At 41.4% G+C, this 23,659-nt stretch overlaps 1 protein-coding gene across 12 annotated transcripts in view; it reads right to left on the bottom strand.

Annotated features, from left to right (window-relative positions):
* RYR3 (ryanodine receptor 3) overlaps positions 1–23,659 on the bottom strand; it is a 1,134,733-nt gene that overhangs the window by 530,732 nt on the left and 580,342 nt on the right. For all 12 annotated transcript variants that reach the window (XM_068253938.1, XM_068253930.1, XM_068253931.1 and 9 more), the window contains 5 exons: positions 17,233–17,319; positions 8,444–8,670; positions 6,065–6,869; positions 4,836–5,036; positions 4,641–4,743 (listed from right to left, as the gene is read on the bottom strand). In XM_068253938.1, the coding sequence (XP_068110039.1) occupies positions 4,641–4,743; positions 4,836–5,036; positions 6,065–6,869; positions 8,444–8,670; positions 17,233–17,319 (1,423 nt within the window). The remainder of the gene's footprint in view (positions 1–4,640; positions 4,744–4,835; positions 5,037–6,064; positions 6,870–8,443; positions 8,671–17,232; positions 17,320–23,659) is intronic.

Genomic DNA, 23,659 nt, shown 5'->3' with positions numbered 1-23,659 from the left:
GCAGCTTTGCTGATCATCCTGCGTGACAGCTTTAAGAACAAGCACTGTACGGTACAAACATTTTGTTTAGCTATAGATAAGTAGCCTACTCTATACTATAGAGGGGGGAGGGGAAACAAAGTAGTGGAAAAGTGAGTGGCACCCCAAAGCATTGTTGTGTATCAATTGTTGTGTATTGGTCATGGTAGATCGATTAAAAAAAAAAACGGACCTTTATTGATGAAAATCTAGTGTGTATACACTGTTTTAATAATATCCATTTCTAGGTGGGATATTGCGATTGGGAATGTAGGAGGATGGGCAGGGCCGGTCCTGGACTTTCTGCTGCCTGAGGCAAAGATCGTAAAGGCGCCCCCCCCCCCGGTATAAGTTAGATAAGTAGGTGCCCCCAGTACAGGTTAGCTAGGTAGGTGCCTCCAATATAGGTAGCCAGTATAGTTGCCCCCAGCATAGGTTAGATAGGTAGGTACCCCCAGTATAGGTTAGTTAGGTAGGTGCCCCCAGTATAGGTAGCCAGTATAGTTGCCACCTGTATAGGCTAGCTAGGTAGGTAGGTGCCCCCAATACAGGTTAGATAAGTGCCCCCAGTATAGGTTAGATAGGTAGCTGCCCCCCAGTATAGGTTAGATTAGGTCGCTGCCCTTCAGTATAGGTTAGATTAGGTAGGTGCCCCCAGTACAGGTTAGATTAGGTAGGTACTGCCAGTATAGATTAGATAGGTAGCTGCCCCCAGCATAGGTTAGATAGGTAGCTGCCCCCCAGTATAGGTTAGATAGGTAGCTGCCCCCCAGTACAGGTTAGATTAGGTAGGTGCCCCCCAGTATAGGATAGATAGGTAGCTGCCCCCAGTACAGGTTAGATTAGGTAGGTGCCCCCCAGTATAGGATAGATAGGTAGCTGCCCCCAGTATAGGTTAGATAGGTAGCTGCCCCCCAGTACAGGTTAGATTAGGTAGGTGCCCCTCAGTATAGGATAGATAGGTAGCTGCCCCCAGTACAGGTTAGATTAGGTAGGTGTCCCCAGTATAGATTAGATAGGTAGCTGCCCCCAGCATAGGTTAGACAGGTAGCTGCCCCCCAGCATAGGTTAGATAGGTAGCTGCCCCCCAGTATAGGTTAGATAGGTAGCTGCCCCCCAGTACAGGTTAGATTAGGTAGGTGCCCCCCAGTATAGGATAGATAGGTAGCTGCCCCCAGTACAGGTTAGATTAGGTAGGTGCCCCCCAGTATAGGATAGACAGGTAGCTGCCCCCAGTATAGGTTAGATAGGTAGCTGCCCCCCAGTATAGGTTAGATAGGTAGCTGCCCCCCAGTACAGGTTAGATTAGGTAGGTGCCCCCCAGTATAGGATAGATAGGTAGGTGCCCACAGTACAGGTTAGATTAGGTAGGTGCCCCCCAGTATAGGATAGATAGGTAGCTGCCCCCAGTACAGGTTAGATAGGTAACTGCCCCCCAGTGTAGGTTAGATAGGTAGCTGCCCCCCAGTGTAGGTTAGATAGGTAGCTGCCCCCCAGTATAGGATAGATAGGTAGCTGCCCCCCAGTACAGGTTAGATTAGGTAGGTGCCCCCCAGTATAGGATAGATAGGTAGGTGCCCACAGTACAGGTTAGATTAGGTAGGTGCCCCCCAGTATAGGATAGATAGGTAGCTGCCCCCAGTACAGGTTAGATAGGTAACTGCCCCCCAGTGTAGGTTAGATAGGTAGCTGCCCCCCAGTGTAGGTTAGATAGGTAGCTGCCCCCCAGTATAGGATAGATAGGTAGCTGCCCCCCAGTACAGGTTAGATTAGGTAGGTGCCCCCCAGTATAGGATAGATAGGTAGCTGCCCCCAGTACAGGTTAGATTAGGTAGGTGCCCCCCAGTATAGGATAGACAGGTAGCTGCCCCCAGTATAGGTTAGATAGGTAGCTGCCCCCCAGTATAGGTTAGATAGGTAGCTGCCCCCCAGTACAGGTTAGATTAGGTAGGTGCCCCCCAGTATAGGATAGATAGGTAGCTGCCCCCAGTACAGGTTAGATTAGGTAGGTGCCCCCCAGTATAGGATAGACAGGTAGCTGCCCCCAGTATAGGTTAGATAGGTAGCTGCCCCCCAGTATAGGTTAGATAGGTAGCTGCCCCCCAGTACAGGTTAGATTAGGTAGGTGCCCCCCAGTATAGGATAGATAGGTAGCTGCCCCCAGTACAGGTTAGATTAGGTAGGTGCCCCCCAGTATAGGATAGACAGGTAGCTGCCCCCAGTATAGGTTAGATAGGTAGCTGCCCCCCAGTATAGGTCAGATAGGTAGCTGCCCCCCAGTATAGGTTAGATAGGTAGCTGCCCCCCAGTATAGGATAGATAGGTAGCTGGCCCCCAGTATAGGTTAGATTAGGTAGGTGCCCCCCAGTATAGGATAGATAGGTAGCTGCCCCCAAAACAGGTTAGATTAGGTAGGTGCCCCCCAGTATAGGATAGATAGGTAGCTGCCCCCAAAACAGGTTAGATTAGGTAGGTGCCCCCCAGTATAGGATAGATAGGTAGCTGCCCCCAAAACAGGTTAGATTAGGTAGGTGCCCCCCAGTATAGGATAGATAGGTAGCTTGCCCAGGTAGGTGCCCCCTCATAATGGCGGAGGGGGGAGCCGGAGCCGCGGGGAGGGCAGCCCGACCTCTCCCTCCCTCTCCCCGGGCCGCCCTCAATGCTCCCCCCTCGGACTTTAGGCAGCAGAGTTAGCGCGCAGGGAAGCGCTGCTGTACACAGCCTGTTACTCACCTACCTGGATCCGCTCGCCGCTCCTGCCCTGCTGGTCTCCTCTCTGCCTAGCCGGCTGATACACACGCGCCTGCTTCCTGTGTAAACAGGAAGCAGCGTGTGTAATGTATCAGCGGCTACATTGCAGAGAGGAGACCAGCAGGGCGGGAGCGGCGATCGGATCCAGGGAGGTGAGTAACAGGCTGTGTACAGCAGCGCTTCCCTGCGCGCTAACTCTGCTGCCTAAAGTCCGAGGGGGGAGCATAGAGGGCGCCCCGGGGAGAGGGAGGGAGAGGTCGGGCTGCCCTCACCGCGGCTCTGGCTCCCCCCGCTCAGTCACAGCCACTTCATCTGGTGCCGCCCCTCCACTTCCTGCCGCCTGAGGAACCCGCCTCACCCCGCCTCATGGGCGGACCGGCCCTGAGGATTGGGTTGCAAAGTAACAGGCGATTTTTTTTATTATATAATACCTTCTGTATTTATATAGCACTAACATATACTGCAGCAATTTAGAGAGTACATTAAAAATACTTGCATCAACTCTCCCACAATGGGGCTCACAATTTATTGCCCCTCCCACATTGTAGGGCCATCTTTGGGGGTAATCCCATTAATATGTGAGTCAGGAGGAAGTCCATTCAGACATAATGAAAACATAGAACTTTATGCAGGAGGTGTGCTAGGCAGAATTTGAACCGGGGATTCTAGGACTGCAAGGATAAAATACTAACCACTTGGCTACCATGAAGAATAGCTTTCAGTAGTTTGAACTTAATGTGTGTGATTAATAAGGATTATTAGTTATTAGGAGTACAAACAGATTTAAGTTGCGGTTTCAACATATAATATTTTGGTTGCTCATTTGAACAATCTATGTTATGTTTTTTTATTACTGAGAAATCAAAGCTGTACAGTAAACGCTTTTTTTTAAACAAGAATTAAGTCTGTCATTATCTCTAACTCAAAATACAGAGGGCCTTAAAATACAACAACTTTTAACTTGTTCTAATATATTACAGAGACCAGATTCATAATGGGTACCTTGTTACTGTAAGTAGCACTGCTGACAGATGAGAATTCGCCAGATAGGGATAGCATTTTTGAGCATTTTTTTTAAAGGGCAACTATTGATTAAAACAACTTTTTTTTTATAATCCTGTGTGTTAGGGCACACATTACCACAAACACTAGGAACAATGTCATTCTTCACACAGCTCTGCCTCTCTGCTCTAAAATCTTCCAGATACAGAAAATGTCGGCCCTGCAGGACTGGACCATATTCCTGCACAGGGGGTCGCTATCAACTCCTCAGATCACCTTGCTGAAAGAATCTTATTCGGGTGGTGGTAAGGGGTTAAGTTTCCAGCAATGTGTGTTTATTGTCTTCATTTCTAGAGGTGGTCACATTTGTTTTCACTGCAGGCTAAGGCGCTGTATTAACCTGAGGAAGCAGGCCAGCACTCATGAAATGTGTTGTCTTTATGTGCTTGTTTTAATAAACATTTTTTTCCTTAAACATTGGTTGTTTATCTGAAGAGGTAAGACACATTGGCCCATATGCAATCTACTTTTTCTCATGAGTTTTCTTCTAGGAGATAATTTTTCATCTTCTCTTTAAAAAAAACCATTTCAGCACGTTTCAGCTGAAAAAGTATAAAAGAAATAGATGAAAAAGTACTGTCAAACGATTGTGAGTATTTTCTTGCTTGCTGGTGGTTTAAAAGTTATTATCAATATCACCTTGGAAAAAACTTGAGAGAAAAAGTGAATTTCATATGGCCCATTACCTCTTATTATTGAATCAGACAATAATATTAGTTCATACCAAGGGCGCTTCTATCAGTGTGTTCTTAGATAATATTATGTACACTATAATGTAACACTGGTCACTGTGACATTGTTGTACCTACCACAGTGCATGAGAAGATCTTCATGGAATTCATACAGTTCATCCCGTATCTCCTCTGGACAAGGACTATCTTCTAGTAGTTGGAAATTCAGGAGCATGTTAATCTTATTAAAAAAATAAAATAAAATACAGCGGTTGGTTTTATGTTCAGCTCTCCTTTACAGCAATTGACCTTATGTGGTCATTACAGTATTACCTGTTCCTGTGGAGGAGACCGGAACTCCCTGGTTTTCTTGGCAGTCAGAGCAGCTGACATATTCAGCGCCAGCATCAGCTCATTGTATCGGAACTTCTGGTTGTACTGCAGCTTTGACACATATTTATCAGAGAAGGCAACAATGGATTCCACACGATGCTTCAGCTCACAGTCACAAAAGTAATGGAGAAGTTCACACATCTGGGGGGAAAATGTAAGGAAACAGTTAATAGTAAATGTATTCCCCATGAATGAATTACCAGCACATCACATTCATGTTTTGTAACAGAAATAAAGAATACTTTATCAACAAATTCTAACTTAAATAAAAAGTACTAATGCTTGTTATTCTGAATTCAGTATTTCTATCTTATTCTAACTGTTATAATAAGAAAACCATATATTCTATATTCAGCGCTACGTAATATGTTGGCGCTTTATAAATAAAATACATAATAATAATAATAATAATAATAATAAATTCTAAGTAAATTTTAACAATTCAGAATGTATATATCTAAGGTTGTTTTTGTGTAATGCAAAAATGCACTCATGGGTCACATACAACTCTGCCAGGGATGTTGGGTTGGTTTAATGTGGGGGTTTTATATTGTATGTGTTTTTTATGCGCTTTAGATGAGAGAAGATAAAGTACACGTAACTTCACAGAGGCACCCATGCACTGAGAACTCCCTGTTACACTCCTATTGCCTCAGAAAATGGGCTCAGCCCGCAAAATGCATTGCAACAAAGTGGAGTAAAATTCTAATACAATTGTGTTCTATACTGAAATTGACCCATTGTGTCATCTGTTGGGAGGTAAGTGTGTCATTGCCCCACACTGTTGTTGTTGTTTTTTTGTGTGTGTATTGTATTATTTCTGGCCTCTCTGTTTATCCTACATCAGTCGTGTAACTTCACATCCTTGTGTGCACACAGGAATCAATTTCAGATTGGTCTTGAAATTCCACCAACATATGCAGATGCCAACCTGACATATGTTCTGTTGAAATGCTTGAATCACCTAAATATAATGCACCTATTAAAAAAATGGATTCATAAGCAAACTAAATTATAGCACAAAGGCATTTGGCTTGGCAGTACATATGTAAGATAAATGGTGGTTTGGGCTGCTTTGATAGCTCTTCACATGTTAATACCAGCAGCCAATAATATATATAAATCATTATGCTCTTGGTTGTTTACAGCACTACTGCTGTATCTCATACCTGTAGCTTGACAGACTCTGGAAGACGAGTCTGTAGTAAGCCTTTGGCAGGAGCCTTGGCATCTCTTGTTGCTGTTTCACCAGCTTCTACCGCTTTTTCTTCATCCTGAGCTACCTCTTCCTTTTCACTGTTCTCTTCTGCATCCTCTTCCTTGTGGTCACCAAAAACATTTGGATCTATTAGCAACAAAATCTGTTGCACATCTTCATCCTCAAATACTCCCATAATAAGTAGGGTGGCAATGAGTTTGAGAACTGGTACAAACTGGAATTCCACTTTACCCCCAACAGGATCTCTGATGTGTTCTCCACTGCTCTGCACAGCCTCTGTCAACATGCTAAGGGCCTTGGACTTGAGGATATCTACAGGAATCTCTGGACCATGTTGTTGTCTCTCCTCCCCAGTCAGAACAAAGCAAGGTGTAATAAAATAAAGGTCAGATTTCAGGCAGGTACGGCGACCCACACCTGGTAAGCCGTGCCTCTTAGATTCATCAGGGAATAGTCGGATTTGTCGAGTCTCGTCAGTGATGGGAATGATAAATTCATTGTTCATCATAAGCTTGCCCTCTTTCGCAGACTCCAGGTAGATACTAATAAGGAGGTTGTAGAAGCCTGAACGCAGTAACCCGGGAAGATATTGGTTATCAATAGTATAGAAGAGCTGAGACTGATCCACATGACTGCACAAGGCATGTGCAACGCGATTGTTTCCCAATGCGCATAGAGCACAGTACAGTTTAAGAGTGTGGGAATGAAATTTCATCAGGTCTTCTTGCTCGGACAATTCCAAGATGTCTATACAGCTGTTAAATGATTCAAACATAAATATGGTTTAAGATAAATTAAAAAACAACACAATAACAAGCAATGCAAACAGAATCATTGATATTTTTGTTTCTCACAATTGTCTTATTTTAGGTATGTGGATATGGACATTTTTCTTCTTTCTATGTGCTTTTATGCTTATTCTTGGGGCATAAAGTAAACTGCAGCTCTTTTCTTTTACAGCAACTGCAAACAATTACCTAACACATCCTGACTTACCGCAGCAACAATTATGAACTTGTTGGTGCAGTTTTCTTTCCATTATAGTCACTTACAAAACCTAAAGTAGCTTGTAAATGAATTGGTTGAAAAATTGTAGTGGTTACATAACAAAACCCTTAAAAATAAATGTAATTTTTTTCCAGAAGGCAGCGATTGAAATTTACACCCTGTTTGGGAGCTGCTATTCCCCAAACAGGGTGTAGATTTCAATCAATGCCTTCCAGAACATTTTTACATTTGTTTTTAAGGGTTTTGCGTCTGCACAGTAGTACTGCACTGAAGAGGTCAGAGACTAAGTCCAGAAGTGGTTAATGTCCAAAAGAATACCAAAATCTGTAACATGAGAAAGGTTTCTTTTACAGCTGCTATACTTTGTTTAAAAAACAAGGTATTTAATGTCTGTGTGTACATACCTTGTATCAGATTTTAATAATGTTCTGTCAACCAGTAATTCATGCTGGTGGTTTCATAATCCAGCACAAACTAGATATATTTTATCAACACGTAGTCTTGTTCAAATGTAAGTGTCAGAGAGCCACCATAGCGGTGCCCAAACCCAGTCTTTTCTTTTTGAAAATGATCCTATTATAATCTGAAATCTTATGCCTGCCTGTAAGCTGCTGTTCTATTTTAGTCATTTTATTGTCTACTTCTATTTGTTTGCTATGGTTTTTAGCCTACATCACACACATCAGTGTAGCAGAGTCCCTGTGTATGGCTTTGCAGATCTGCCACTCCCTTACCCTCCATCCTGACTGTGCACAGGTACTAACAGAACTGTTGATCTGTGGAGCTGGTGCATACATTGCTCACTACATATCCATTTCTGTCCTGTCTATCCAGGAAACTAAGGTGCATTTACAAAAAAAGGAAATCTATATCACAATCACCACTCAGTTTACAGATTAAATGTATGTAAGTGTCTGTCAAACAGCCTGGGAAGAGTGGGAGCATGAGTCCACTAACGCAGGTGTGTCTGCTTTTCAGCAACACATCATGTTGCAGATACTGAATTATGTAGCCCCCCCCCCGACAACTCAGAAGGGGGAATAGCATTCACGCAACCCAGATGTGTGCCTGCAGCTGGGTGAGCAGTCTTCTGGCTTCATAGTGCATCAAAATGTGGCCATGTCCATTTCAAATGTTTGAAAGAAAGGGGGAGAACCAAGAGCCCGATATGGTGTAGTATGTTATACACAGTATACACAGTTATATACAGTATCATTTATTTACTACTACGCTATTTATCCATTATAAATCATGCTCATTTGTAATAATTTCACAATTCTAATTAATGTATTAATGTGTCAATACAAAAATAAGAACGTACCGGTTCTCCTCTGGTATATGCAAGGCCAACATCTGCAGAGGCTCCAGACACTGCACCACCCAGCCATGACGCTCGCTCACTCGCTCCGTATCTACTTTCAGGAAAATATTTGGCATGCGGCTCCAGAGAACAGGCGTGATGGTCTGTACATCCAAACGTGGTGGGCACTGTGGAACAGGATTCTTCTCCTCACTCTTGAATATTGCAGCTGATAGAGGCATGCTGTTCTACTCCACCACAAGAGAAAGGAAAAAAATGAAGCATTAGTTGTTTAGGTTATTGGGTCATGGGAAGCAGATAAGAGTAGTTTCAGCAAAGACGGCTTCTGTACAAAAATCAAATATAGGTAGTCCCAGGTTAACAAATGAGATAGGGACTGTAAGTTTGTTCATAACCTGAATCCATTCTTAAGTCAGAACTCTGTGCCATCTCTGTCCTCTTGTGCCATCTCTGTCCAGTTTGTCTCCTATGTGCCCCCCTCTGCATTCAATGTCCCCCTCTGTGCCTCTCTGTCTCCCTCTGTGCCTGTTTGTCCCCTTCAGTGCCATTGTTCCCCCTCTGTGCCTGTTTGTTCCCCTACGCCCATTTGTCCTCCCCAAACTAGTTTGTCCCTCCTTGTACCTTTCTTTGTCCCCCTCTGTCTCTCTTTGTCCCCCCCCCCCCGTGTCAATTTGTCCCCACCCTCTGAGCCTCTGTTTGTCCCCCCATGCCTCTGTTTGCCCTCGTGCCTTGTTTTGTCCCCCCACTCCAGTTTGTCCCCCGTTTTGTCCCTCCTGTGCCTGTTTGCCCTATCCCTTGTTTTGACCCCCTCCTCCTGCAAGCAGCAGTGCTGGATTTACCTTTCACCCCCAGTCCAGCGATGTCCATCTAGCCCTCTGCCACCTGCTCCCTGTAGTGTACCAAACTGGTTCCTGTTTGCCATGTGACATACAGGAAGCATGCCGTGCACAAGAGCCGGAAGCTGGCGGACAGAAGAGGATGGACAGCATTGGACTCGGTTTGGAGGCGAGTCCAGTGCTGCTGCGGCGACACGCGTCAACACTTGGGGAAGTTTGAAGCCGCTTCTTCAAACTTCCCTTGCCTGGAAATGACGTCATCACGATGGAATCGGGCAGTTCGTATTGGCGGGTAATTTGTAAGTCGGGCATTCATAAGTTGGGGACTACCTGTATGCTAAGGACCCCTAAAATGCTAGATGTGGACTATATGTAGATAAACGATGACACAATAAAGAAAAATAGGACTTGGCCAAGTGAGTGCCCTATTTAACAAGTTGAGTAGGGACTTTTTGTTACTATCCTGGTTCTTATTCCGATCAAAACACACACGCATACACGTGCATACACGTACACACACACACACAGGCATGAACATTTTGCACAGTTGTGAACAATACATTCCTCTTAAATGACTGGTGTATCCACAACAACATACCGCTTGAGGAAGTGAATGTGTTGATTCACAAATCACATCAAGCTATAATGTCTGCTACACAATTGACTATACTTTGATGTGTTTATCTGTCGTTCCTCAAGCTTTTCCAATATTTTGGCCCTTTTAGCCAAGTCTGGACAATCTTCTGGAAAACAAGGAACCTAAAGACTGGGGCCTTATATGCACCTCTACATCAGATGTTGTGTCTTTGATAGAAAAGGCTGATGTAAACTTTTTTGTGCTTTGTTTTTTTATTTCCAGCCCAATTAACTTTTTTCACAATTGGTGTATCAGTGTTTTCATATACAGATTAAATGTAAATATTTATTTAAATTCACATTCTTATTTATAGAGTTAACTTGCATCTATATTTCTACATTATATGAAATCCACTGGCAGGATGGTTTATTTTTGTACAATTCAGCGCTTATCTTCGCCACCACTTCATTCTAGAGCAGACCTACACTGACAGACCATGACACTGGCCCCAGGTGGGTGAGTGTGCTGAGGCTTTGGGCCCCTATATGGTGCCAAGACACAGTACAGCAGTCCCTCCCATCCCACCACTGTGATGGCACCTCTGCAGTTAGCCCCAAACATATTGGGAACTGGAACCCCTTTCTGAAGGAAGGAAGGGAGAGGCCCAGAGACCCTGGCAGTTGCTTTTGCTGCCAAAATGTAGGCCCTGCTAACAAGTTTCTAAAAATTATATTTTTTAAATTAAATAAATTAACAATAGTAAATATTAAATAGGCTTATTAGGTTTATGTCCTTGCATACAACTAAAACAAATCAGGAAGCAAAACATGGATGATCTGCCTAATAAAAACACATGATCCATCTCAAGCTGATCACAACATCCCTTTAACTTACAGTGGCTTGCAAAAGTATTCGGCTCCCTTGAGGTTTTCCACATTTTGTCACATTACTGACACAAACATGAATCAATTTTATTGGAATTCCACATGAAAGACCAATACAAAGTGGTGTACACGTGAGAAGTGGAATGAAAATCATACATCATTCCAAACATTTTTTACAAATCAATAACTGCAAAGTGCGTAATTATTCAGCCCTCTTTGGTATGAGTGCAGTCAGTTGCCCATAGACATTGCCTGATGAGTGCTAATGGCTAAATAGAGTGCACCTATGTGTAATCTAATGTCAGTACAAATACAGCTGCTCTGTGACGACCTCAGAGGTTGTCTAAGATAATATTGGGAGCAACAACACCGTGAAGTCCAAAGAACACACGAGACAGGTCAAGGATAAAGTTATTGAGAAATTTAAAGCAGGCTTAGGCTACAAAAAGAGTTCCAAAGCCTTGAACATCCCACGGAGCACTGTTCAAAAGATCATTCAGAAATGGAAGGAGTATGGCACAACTGTAAACCTACCAAGACAAGGCCACCCACCTAAACACACAGGCCGAACAAGGAGAGCGTTGATTAGAAATGCAGTCAAGAGGCCCATGGTGATCTACAGCTCAGGTGGGAGAATCTGTCTATAGGACAACTATTAGTCATGCACTGCACAAAATTGGCATTTATGGAAGAGTGGAAAGAAGAAAGCCATTGTTAACAGTAAAGCATAGGAAGTCCCATTTGCAATTTGCCACAAGCCATGTGGGGGACACAGCAAACATGTAGAAGCAGCTGCTCTGGTCAGATGAGACCAAAACTGAACTTTTTGGCCAAAATGCAAAACGCTATGTGTGGCGGAAAACTAACACTGTACATCACTCTGAACACACCATCCCCACTGTCAAATATGGTGGTGGCAGCATCATGCTCTGGGGGTTCCTCTCTTCAGCAGGGACAGGGAAGCTGGTCAGAGTTGATGGGAAGATGGATGGAGCCAAATATAGGGCAATCTTGAAAGAAAACCTCTTGGAGTCTGCAAAAGACTTGAGACTGGGGCGGAGGTTCACCTTCCAGCAAAACAACGACCCTAAACATAAAGCCAGGTCAACAATGGAATGGTTTAAAACAAAACATATCCATGTGTAGAATGGCCCAGTCAAAGTCCAGATCTAAATCCAATCGAAAATCTGTGGCAAGATCTGAAAACTGCTGTTCACAAACGCTGTCCATCTAATCTGACTGAGCTGGAGCTGTTTTGCAAAGAAGAATGGGCAAGGATTTCAGTCTCTAGATGTGCAAAGCTGGTAGAGACATAACCTAAAAGACTGGCAGCTTTAATTGCAGCAAAAGGTGGTTCTACAAAGTATTGGCTCAGGGGGCCTGAATAATTACTTACACCCTACTTTGCAGTTATTGATTTGTAAGAAATGTTTGGTAGAAAAAAAACAACGTTTTGTAAGAAATAATACCTTTGGCTAACTAATAGAGTTAAATGATGCAAGCTTTCTGGGATCTAGTCCCCTTCTTCAGGCATATTTCCAGATGTAAGCTGAAGTAAAACACTGATGCAGATAAATGGTAAACACGAAGATGACAGTTGTGTTGGTTACTGTTTATCCGTTAGGTGTCAGGTGATCAGCAGGCTGGAGCCAGTGAGTTAGTGCAACCATACATGAAATCCAGCAGGTTTCTGAAGATCATGAAGCCAAATCAATCATGTTACATAAGGTGTCATGAATCCTGTTCCACAATTTAAACCTTCTGTTAATGTCTTGAACATTTTCATAAATTTGTATTCAGAAACTTTTCTTGATTGATCATTTTTGAAGTTACCCTTAAGAACAAGTACTTTTAGATCTTGCATGCTGTGTCCTGGTTCACAGAAGTGTTGGCCCACTGGTGTGTCCATTTTACCCTCATTAATTTTAAAGCGGTGATGGTTCATTCTTGTGCGCAGTTTTTGTCCTGTTTCTCCTATATAGATTCCTCTTGAGGGGCATTTCATGCAGCGTATCATGTATACAACATTGGATGACTCGCAGGAAAATTGGTCTTGTATTTGATGATATTTCTGTGAGTTTGGTATTTGTATTTGGCTTGTGCTCAAGATATAAGGGCAGGTCTCACACCTTGTGTTATTGCAGGGTAATGTGCCTGGTGTATCTGGTGTAGATAATGCACTTCTGATAATCATTTGTCTCAAATTGGGAGGTTGTCTGAAAGCAAGCAGTGGTAAATCAGGAAAAACATCCTTCAGGCGTTTGTCTTTATGGAGTATTGGTTGTAGGGCTTTTGATATCTTCCTCAGTGTCTTTAATTTTGGGTTGTAGGTTACCACAATTGGGATTCTGTTGTTTTCAGTTTTTGGGGTGTACTTCAACAGTTCCTCTCTTGATTTTAAAGTTGCTCTGTGTATTTGATCATCAACGATTTGTGGATGATATCCCTGATCTATGAATATTTTACGTAGTGACATAAGTTGTCTGTCTCTGTCCTCTGAATTAGAACATATTCGGTTATACCTCAGAGCCTGGCTGTAAACAATAGATTTTTTGGTGTGTTCCGGGTGGAAACTCTTCCATTTTAGGTAAATATGCCGGTCAGTTGGTTTACGGTATATGGATGTTTGTAAAATGCTATCTTGTATATAAATTGTGGTATCCAGGAAACTGACATGGGAGGTTGAAAAGCTGAGCGTTAACTTGATGTTCTTGTGGTACTCTGAGAAGTTTTTGTGGAATCTGATTAATTCTTCCTGAGATGCTGTCCAGATTAATAGGATATCGTCTATAAGTCTGAAGTAAGCCCATGGTTTAATTTCACAAGTTGAAAGGAAGTTTTCCTCCAATCTGGCCATAAACAAATTTGCATACTGGGGCGACATCCTACTTCCCATAGCACTGCCCATTGTCTGTAGATACATATCATTCCCAAATGAAAAATAGTTGTGAGTTAGTATATACCTGATAAGTTGTAGTGTGGGCTCTGTTGGTAGATCATTTAGCTGAAGGAAATGTTGGCAAGCTGCAATACCGTCCTCGTGTGGAATGTTGGTATAAAGGGATTCAACATCCATTGTAGCCAGGATAGCACCCTCTGGGATCGGACCCATGGCAGTCAATTTGTTAAGAAGGTCAGTGGTGTCTTGGATGTAGCTGGCTGTATTCCTTACCATGGGTTTAAGAATGTTTTCTACCCAACCAGATATCTTTTCTGTTAGTGTCCCCAAACCAGAGATGATAGGACGACCTGGATTTCCTTCTTTGTGTATTTTTGGTAAGATGTAGAAGGTGCCTATTTTAGGATTAGCTGGTATTAATGTAAGTATGTTAGATGATTTTGAGGAAAGATCATTAAGCATATTCTTCAATTCCCTTGAGTATTGTAGCGTGGGGTTTGTTTCTAGTCTTTTGTAGTAGGTGTTGTTGGAGAGCTGTCTGTTTGCTTCTTGAATATAGCTGTATTTATCCAAAATCACTACAGCTCCTCCTTTGTCAGCTGGTTTAATTACTATGTTGTCATTGCTTTTAAGGCTCTGTATTGCTTTCCTTTCTTGAGTATTGAGGTTGTACAGTGTCTGTTTTTGTTTGTCCAGTATCTCTAATTTGATTCTTTTTCTGAAGTTGTCAATATAATCTTCTAATTTCTTGTTCCGCCCTAATTTTGGTGTCCAGGTACTGCTCTTTTTGTTTTTGCTATTCGCAGGTTCAGTATCTTCGAATGATGAATAATTAGGTCTGTTGTGAAAAAACTCCTTTAGCCTTATCCTCCGAAAAAATTCTTCCATGTCACTACAAAATTCTATTTCATCAAATCTTTTGGTAGGGCAAAAAGTGAGTCCTTTAGATAGAACAGCTAATTCAGTCTTGCTTGGGTTATAGCTGGACAAGTTAACCACAGGTAAAAGATTGGCAGTTTTAGGTTCTGAACGGGGTACACTTGTATTGTTATCTAGAATGATGTTTTCAGCTTTCAGTCTAAGGCTGTCGAGTTTCTTTTTCTTGTTTTGGATTAAATGGTGTTGTAATTGTTTGTAGAATTTCTGTAATGTAGATTTAATGCTTTCTGATGATGGTCCTTGCAGTGTAGAATAGAGTAAACATAGATTATCTTGGGTAATTTTCTTTTTGCTGTAACAAACCTTGATGAGATGATTCCTGATCCTTTCTGATGTTCTGAAGCAGAGTCGCTGTGCAAAATGGGTATTGAAGGTATGTTGAACTGGGTTTCTGATAGTAATACCTTTCGGTATCAGATTTTCTTTCTTGCACTTGGATAGAAAAAAGATGTCACTGTCCAGTTGTGCCAATTTCTTCAGTAAGGTTTTACATTCCAAATGTGTGCGGTACATTATGGTATCTTGCATGATGATAGTAGCAAAAAAGTTTCTGTACCGTGTTAGCCAAACAAATTATATAGGTAGAAAAAAAAAACAACGTTTTGTAAGAAATAATACCTTTTAATACCTTTTAAATAATAATACCTTTTAAATAATACCTTTTAAGAAATGTTTGGAATCATGTATGATTTTCGTTCCACTTCTCACCTGTACACCACTTTGTATTGGTCTTTCACGTGGAATTCCAATAAAATTGATTCATGTTTGTGGCAGTAATGTGACAAAATGTGGAAAACTTCAAGGGGGCTGAATACTTTTGCAAGCCACTGTACCTGTACAATTTGCAAATATAGAATGTCACTCTACAGGAAAAAAGGGATAAAAGAGGCGCCCAAGGTGAATAAAATACATTAAAAGCAACAAAAATATAAATAAATGAGGTGGCCTACCTCAATGATGACACACCCATATAGGAATGGATATTTATTAGTAAAAAAAGCACAGGCAACGCGTCTCGTGGGAACTTGCCCACTTCCTCAGGCCAAATAAAGTGCCACTAAATGCCGGTAGCTGGATTCAAGGCGCCTCGAATCCGGCTACCGGCATATAGTGGCACTTTATTTGGCCTGAGGAAGTGGGCAAGTTCCCATGAGACGCGTTGCCTGTGCTTTTTTTACTAATAAATATCCATTCCTATATGGGTGTGTCATCATTGAGGTAGGCCACCTCATTTATTTATATTTTTGTTGCTTTCAATGTATTTTATTCACCTTTAGCGCTTCTTTACCCCTTTTTTACTGTGTCTCACCCCACACCTGACCTACACCTGACCACTGACCACTGGTGGTCTCTGACACTACCTAGTTTGCCAGTGTGTAAGAGTTTTTTCAAGAGAGCGACCTTCGCCAGGTCTCCTGGTACCCCGAGTGGAGTCGGGTTTGTGCATCTCCACCTGCCTGCAGTGGTCAGTTGCCCTTCTGCAACCCACCTTTGTGAGTATTATTTCAACACCATTTAATTTATTCATTAATATCTGAGACGTACTGCACCATCTGGGCTCCCGTTGTCTCTGTATTTCTTCCCATAGGGTGCACATACTCACCCTCAACCTTCGTGCACTCTACAGAAAGCCTGAGAAAAGTCATAGGAATTTCTGAAACGCCACGTAAAACTATGCAAATTTCTTTGAATGGTAGATAAAGCATTACAAGGTTGATTTACAAATCTAATGCGTTCTCTAATCTTAATTATTTTTCATTTACACTGTAAAAATAATTCATAAGATAAATATATAGGCACTTATTCAATTAACTTGTTTTCCTTAGATTTCTCCTATAGATAATTTTTCATCTTCTCCACACCAAAATATACTATCAAAATTATTATATTTTTCACCTACTGGTGGCTTATAATGTTTTTTTTTTATTGATGAGGTGTGAAAATATCACCTTGGAGAAAACTCAGGAGAAAAAAGTCATTTGAATAGTGGCCACAGACAAAAGAGATATTTTATGAGATACATCAAAACAAGGGGCCATAACCACACAAGTTTCCCACTGAAATGAACGCACATATTGCACAATTACCACAACCCATGTTACCTAGGTAATGCAGGTGTTGTTAGCGTAAAGCGGGCTCCAAAAATAACGTAACCTTGTTAGCGGTAGTAACAATAAAATTGTCTTGCACACGACAACTTTACCAACCATTTGTGAATATGGCCAAATGATAAATAAATCATGAGTTTAGTTAGATAAATGGATATAATTTATGAAATAAACAGTTAAAGAAATATTTTTAATTTTTTCTAGTTAAGTTTGATGGTGGAATGTCTTTATTTCTACTAATTATTTTACTGTGTTAATTTATGAGATAATTGACAGTTAAGACAGATAAGGAGAGAAAACTCATACATTTTTTGAATCAATCCCTACATAAGCAACAAAATGGGAATTCTGGGAAGATCTGTATTCAAAACTGAATACTGCTACCATCATTACAGTAAAAAGGAATGAATGTGAATCTTTGTTGTTATTTTAGCCAAGAACATCTGGCTGTATATATGAAGAATTACAACGTTACTGTAATATAGAGTCATAGTTATGTTTATCCAACAATTATATTATGTTCTGAAATAAAAAAAAAACACCTACCTTTAATTTTCCAAGTTCAAACTGAAATAGATTAGTGCTGGTTGGCTGCAAAAAGACTGCTGGGAACAGCTTGGTGTTCGGTTCAACCTAACAAGTGAAAAATAGATTTCGTTTAGTTAGAGCCAGCATCTTACATTCTAGTAATTCCCTTTAAATGAAGTGTTATTCAAGCACAACAGGACATCTCATGTTATCTATGCTGGAAGCAACACCAATATTATAGAGCATTTAAGTCAATGTTACAATACTTTACTATAATGGAATTTAAAACATCACAACTCCCATGCACTTACAATTGATACTCTGGAGGAAGAATGAATAAATGTATTTCCAACACTATAAAATAGATTTTTTTACAGAAAAAGCAACACTATTTACAAATCCATCATTCAGAACAAATATGCCCATCAATCTTCTGGCCCCTTTTTTAGACTCTAGGCTCTCAATACATAGATCCATATGCAGTAAACTTTTTCTCCTGAGATTCCTCCTAAGTGATAGTGATCCATACAATGCCGTTTAAAATACTGGCAAGTACGAATGTATTTAAAATAGTTTTGATAGTACTTTTCCACCTACCTTTTTGGTATTTTTTCAAGTGCAAAAGTATTCTAAATAGAAGATGAAAAAAATTATCTCCAAGGAGAAAATTCAGGAGAAAAAATTAATTGTATATGGGCTATAGTATATGAACCCTAGTAGGTACTTTTGTTGGGCACGGGTGGTGCATGAACGAGTCAATTCATTATGGAATTTTTTTAATGTTAAGATAAAATAATAAATCATATATTAAAAACACTTGAAAAAGCTTATGTATCATGCTGGGAAATGGGACATACTAAGGACCAAGTTGACTGGGTTGACAGCTGGCAGAGAATTGCAGGCTGCTCTACCAGCAGACCCCAAGTGCTTCAGAGGATGCGGAAGAGAAGGTTTCATGTTTGCTATCTGGTGGCAGTGCCCTAGACTAACCAGACTATGGAGCAGTATCTTTGGGTTGCTATACTCTCTTTTTCAAGTCACTATGCGAAGAGACCCATGGATTGTACTCTTCCATGGCAAAATAGAAGGCTTGTTACAAAACAAGCTGGCCACATACCTCTTCCTCTCAACAAAAATGACCATAACAAAAAGCTGGAAAAAGACCCCTTCAATCTTTCGTGAGGTCAAAACCTGCATGTCGGACTTTATGGTTAATAAAAAAATAACAACTTACCAGTGTTCTTAAAAACACCCACAATAAATGTATTTGCATCTGGAAACCTTGCACTGCACTGAAAGGATGGGAGGATTCTCCTCACCCTCTCATACACAACCATTATCATGACTGCAGATCTGCGGCACAGCTGGCCACTGAACCAATTAATCTTTTCCTTTTTTCTTTTATTTGTTTGTTTACTTATCTATACTGGGTTTTTTTTTTGTACATGTTCATACAAAATGGCTCAGATCTCTCCAGTACAAGACGCCCATCAGCTACTGAAGTCTCCAATGTGCTTTTACTGTTAGATACTTTTGGCTCCTCTGCATGGGATGCTTTTTATAAGCCTACCCTCTCATGTACACCTTTGTACAATGTTATGATTGAAATCTTCAATAAAAATGTTGAAACCAAAAACACCTGATAAAAGTATTAATAGATAATTAAAGGGACTCCGAGCAGTGCAGAAACTATGGAAAGATGCATATCATTTTAAAGCTCTCTTTCTCATCTTTCCAATGATATATAAACCATCGCCCTACGCCTTTTAGTTTTCGCTATTTTCGCGATTGAAATTGCCGCGACCGCGATTTCAATCGCGGAAATAAAGAAAACTAAAAGGCGTAGAGCGACGATTTAGGTGTCGCCAGAAAGAGGAGAAAGAGAGCTTTAAAATGATATCCATCTTTCCATAGTTACTTGTATTACACAGGACGACACTTTCCCCAGTGTCAGCAGCTCCATTCAGCAGAAAAAGTCGGCCTGTGTAATACAATGTAACTATGGAAAGATGGATATCATTTTAAAGCTCTCTTTCTCCTCTTTCTGGCGACACCTAAATCGTTGCCCTGCGGCTTTTAGTTTTCTTTATTTTCGCGATTGAAATCGCGGCCGCGGCAATTTCAATCGCGAAAATAGCGAAAACTAAAAGGCGTAGGGTGGCGGTTTATATATCATTGGAAAGAGGAGAAAGAGAGCTTTAAAATGATATGCATCTTTCCATAGTTTCTGCACTGCTCGGAGTCCCTTTAAAAACAACAAAGAATGTTTAAAAATTAAATTCACACAATTTTGGAGTACTATTACAGTACTCCTAACAAATATAATGGCCTCGATTCATAAAAAGCAGTGCGATAAAAAAATCTTGTCGGGAAAATACCGCACTCAGTATTTTCCGGTCTTTGTGCTAAGTCATAAAGATTTCCCCAGCTGCCCTTGGAGGTCGGTAAATTACCGCAGCCCATTGAGCGGTAGAGTAGATCAGTGTCTCGATTCTCTCTTTGCCCTGAAATGACTCGCACAGACGGCTCTCTGCACAACTGACTCAGACAGATGACTCACACAGTCTTTCCCTGCCTGCTCAAATGACTCACACAGACGGCTCTCTGGCTCTCTCCACAGATGACTCAGACAGATGACTCACAGTCTTTCCCTGCCTGCTCAAATGACTCACACAGACGGCTCATTGGCTCTCTCCACAGATGACTCAAACAGACTTCGGCTCTCTGCACTTTGCATTCATCAGAGCTGTCGGTAACTTGTTAACGCCTCACTAGAGGTGTCAGTAACTACCGTCAGGCTTACCGCTTGTTGAAGGCTTTATGAATTGGCATTTGCTGACAATTTACTGACATGTGTTGGCGGTAACTACAGCCAAGTCAGTAATTTATCTCCCTGGTCGGTAATGTCAGCTTCTCCTGCGGTAACAGTCTTTATGAATTGGCACTTTGCTAAGTGTTCGGGAAAGTCTGCTATTTTCAGCATTACCGCATGAGGTAATGCTTTATGAATCGAGGTCAATGTGTCAAAAGATACATGAGATGAAGTTATCAACAGTAGGGCGTGCGTGAGCAACGCAGTCATTAATAAAGTGGTACATGCTATAAAAATATCTTACATCAGTGTTTCTCAACATTAATAGAGCATGTTCCACTTTATTAATCATTGCCTTGGCCAAGTAACCCATATTAAGGGTGACATGAGCTCAAGTACCCCTTGACACATTTATATATTTGTTTAGATGTACTCCATATTTTTATAAAAAAAAAAAAACCTTTTCAAACATTTATTTTTGCTTTTAATTAAATAAAACTACTAATAATGTTTATTCATATGTGATTTGTTTTCCATCTCACAGCTTACTAGTTTAAGTACCTAATAAGCCAGAAGAGGTACTCAAAAAGCCCAGCTGAAGTACCCACTGGGGTACACATACCATGAAACTAGGTCTTAGACCACAAACTACATTGCTTGTTGCAGCAGTGAAATATAAAATTACATTAACCATTTCAGCCTGCGGGGATTTTTCACCTTATGCATCAGAGCAATTTTCACCTCCCATTCATTCGCTAATTCGCTAACAGGATTAATAAGAAAAAAATGGAAAAAATTCATTGTTTCTCAGTTTTCGGCCATTATAACTTTAAAATAATCCACGCTACCATAATTAAAACCTATGTATTTTATTTGCCCGTTTGTCTCAGTTATGACACCATTTAAATTTTGTCCCTATCACAATGTATGGCGCCAATATTTTATTTGGAAATAAAGGTGCATTTTTTCCGTTTTGCATCATCACTATTTACAAGCTTTTACCATATTTTTCGGACTATAAGACACGCTTTTTCTCCCCCAAAAGTGGGGAGAAAAAGTGGGTGCGTCTTATAGTCCGAATGTGGCAGTTTTACAAATCCCGGCGCTTGTATCTTTTGTACCTTAGATTAAACTAATGACATCCGCGGTGGGGAGGCAGCAGCAGTGCAACCTCAGGTGTTTGTGAGCGGCATAGCAGCTGCCGCAGTGATGAATGTAAATACAGATACTCTTGGCAGGTATCCTGTCCGTTCCTCATCCCCGTAACAGCACGATCCTCAGAGCTCCCAAGCAGCATAGCAGCTGCTGCTGTGATGACTGTAAATATCGGTACTCTTTGGCAGGTATCCTGTCCCTTCGTCAGCCCTGTAACAGCACGATCCTCATTGCTCTTAAGAGTCACAGCAGCTGCCGCTATACTGTCCGGGGATGCTGCGGCTTGCTGTGAATCACCTGACAGTACGATCCCGGCAGAAATGTACGTCTTCAGCCACACAGTATAGTCCTCAGAGGCTTCCGTACTGTGCCCTCTTTACTGGCGCACTCTCACGACACGTGCCCCCGGGGTCATGAGAGGGCGCCAGTAAACAGGGCACAGTACGGAAGCCTCTGAGGACTATACCGTGTGGTTGAAGACGTACATTTCTGCCGTGATCATACTGTCAGGTGATTCACAGCAAGCCGCAGCATCCCCGGACATTATAGCGGCAGCTGCTGTGACTCTTAAGAGCATAGAGGATCGTGCTGTTACAGGGCTGACGAAGGGACAGGATACCTGCCAAAGAGTACCGATATTTACAGTTATCACAGCGGCAGCTGCTATGCCGCTTTGGAGCTCTGAGGATCGCGCTGTTACGTGGATGAGAAACGGACAGGATACCTGCCAATAGTACTGGTAATTACATTCATCACAGCTGCTATGACCATTGGGAGCTCTGACAATCGCGCTGTTACAGGGCTGAGGAAGGGACAGGATACCTACAAAGAGTACCTGTATTTCCATTCATCACAGTGACTGCTGCTAAGTCGCTCAGTAAAAACACCTGTCATCAGTAAAAACAAGCTGTCATCCAGGCTGGTGAGATCTGAAATGCCACTGTAGTGATTAGTGTAGCTGAGGGGGGAGGGGGGAGCAGGGGTTTGTGTAGTGCAGTGTAGTGTAGCTGTGGGGGGGGGGAGGCATCAGGAGTGAAGTGTAATGTAGTATAGTTTGTGGGGGTGTTCTGTAGGGGCAACAGGGGTTAGCGTAGCTGGACAGTGTAATTTGGGCAGATACATTTTAGTGGGGGGAAGGTCTGTAAAACACTTCTGGACCATGGATGCACCTAGATTTAGTTTTTTTTTTCCCCCCTGGTTTTTGCCGTCTAAACCTAGGTGCGTCTTATAGTGCGGAGCGTCTTATAGTCCAAAAAATACGGTAATTTAAAAAATGTTCGTAGTATACCCACTTCAAATGCATATTTAAAAAGTTCAGATCCTTAGGTAACTATTTATGTCTTTTTTTTAATTGTAATTTTTTTTCCATTAAAATTTTTATTTGGGTAATATTTTGGTGTGGGAAATAAACAGTTAATTTTTAAAGTTATTATAGGTGTAAATTGTAATGTAAAAAATATGTATGTGTAGTTTTACTATTTGGCCACAAGAGTTTTGTGTAGTTTTGTGTAGTTTTACTATTTGGCCACTTGAGGTTTTTTTTCTCCTTGTGCTACAAGGGGGACGCGGAAAATTTTACGTGCAGAAAGACTGAAGCCTCTAGTAAGAGCGCTTCGGTTTTTCTGCTGGGGACATGGATCGGTGATCGGAACCATGTTTCCGTTCACTGATCCAAGGGCTACCGGTTACAGTGTATTCTACCAAAAAGTTCCACATTCTGTATAGTTTAGAAAGTTTGGATTAGCGAGACAATTTAATTTTAATACATTCTAAATTGTAAGAATTCATGAAGAAACGTGTGATCATGTAATTGCACAAAAGCAAGGGAAGTTATGCTCATTCTTTCAAGGCATAGGATTTAAATGAGAAAGTATGTGCTGAGGGGAGTGGTCAATTTACTTACAATCACCAACCCTCTGCACTCAAACACTCACAACAAGCTGGAACTCTAATATGTTAAATACAACTTGAATGTAAGTTGTATCTAGTTGCACTAAATGGAGGATATTTGCTTCCAAAATGGCTTGCATGCAAAAACATTTCATACTAGACCCTTTCACCAGCATTGAGGTTCCATGTTGAAAGGGTCCCTACTCTGCCCACACCAGTCAGCAAGCAAGGAACATTTTATGTTCATGAACATGGAATTCACTCTGATGCTTGTCTGGTTCTACCATTCCAGGGGACAGATACATGCACATAAAGTAGTCTAAGATCTCCAAGGTGTGACAAACTGCCCTACACACAATAATTTAAATGGCTTGTACTAGCACAAGAGCAGGAGAGCTGCAGTCCGCAGCCAGACCACATTAACTGCTGAAAAATACACACAAGCAAAGGAAGCTATGCTCATCCTTTCAAAGGCCCATGATTTAAATGGGAAAGGAGGTGCTGAGTGGAGAAGTCAATTTACATACAATCAATAATTAACTTTCTGCACTCAAACACTCACAACAAGCTGGAACTCTAGCAATGTTA

This window comes from Hyperolius riggenbachi, chromosome 9 (genome assembly GCF_040937935.1).
Source record: "Hyperolius riggenbachi isolate aHypRig1 chromosome 9, aHypRig1.pri, whole genome shotgun sequence".
Classification (NCBI taxonomy): Eukaryota; Metazoa; Chordata; class Amphibia; order Anura; family Hyperoliidae; genus Hyperolius; species Hyperolius riggenbachi.
The sequence above is the reverse complement of the archived record's forward strand: the minus strand, read 5'-3'. Positions and strand labels throughout refer to the sequence as shown.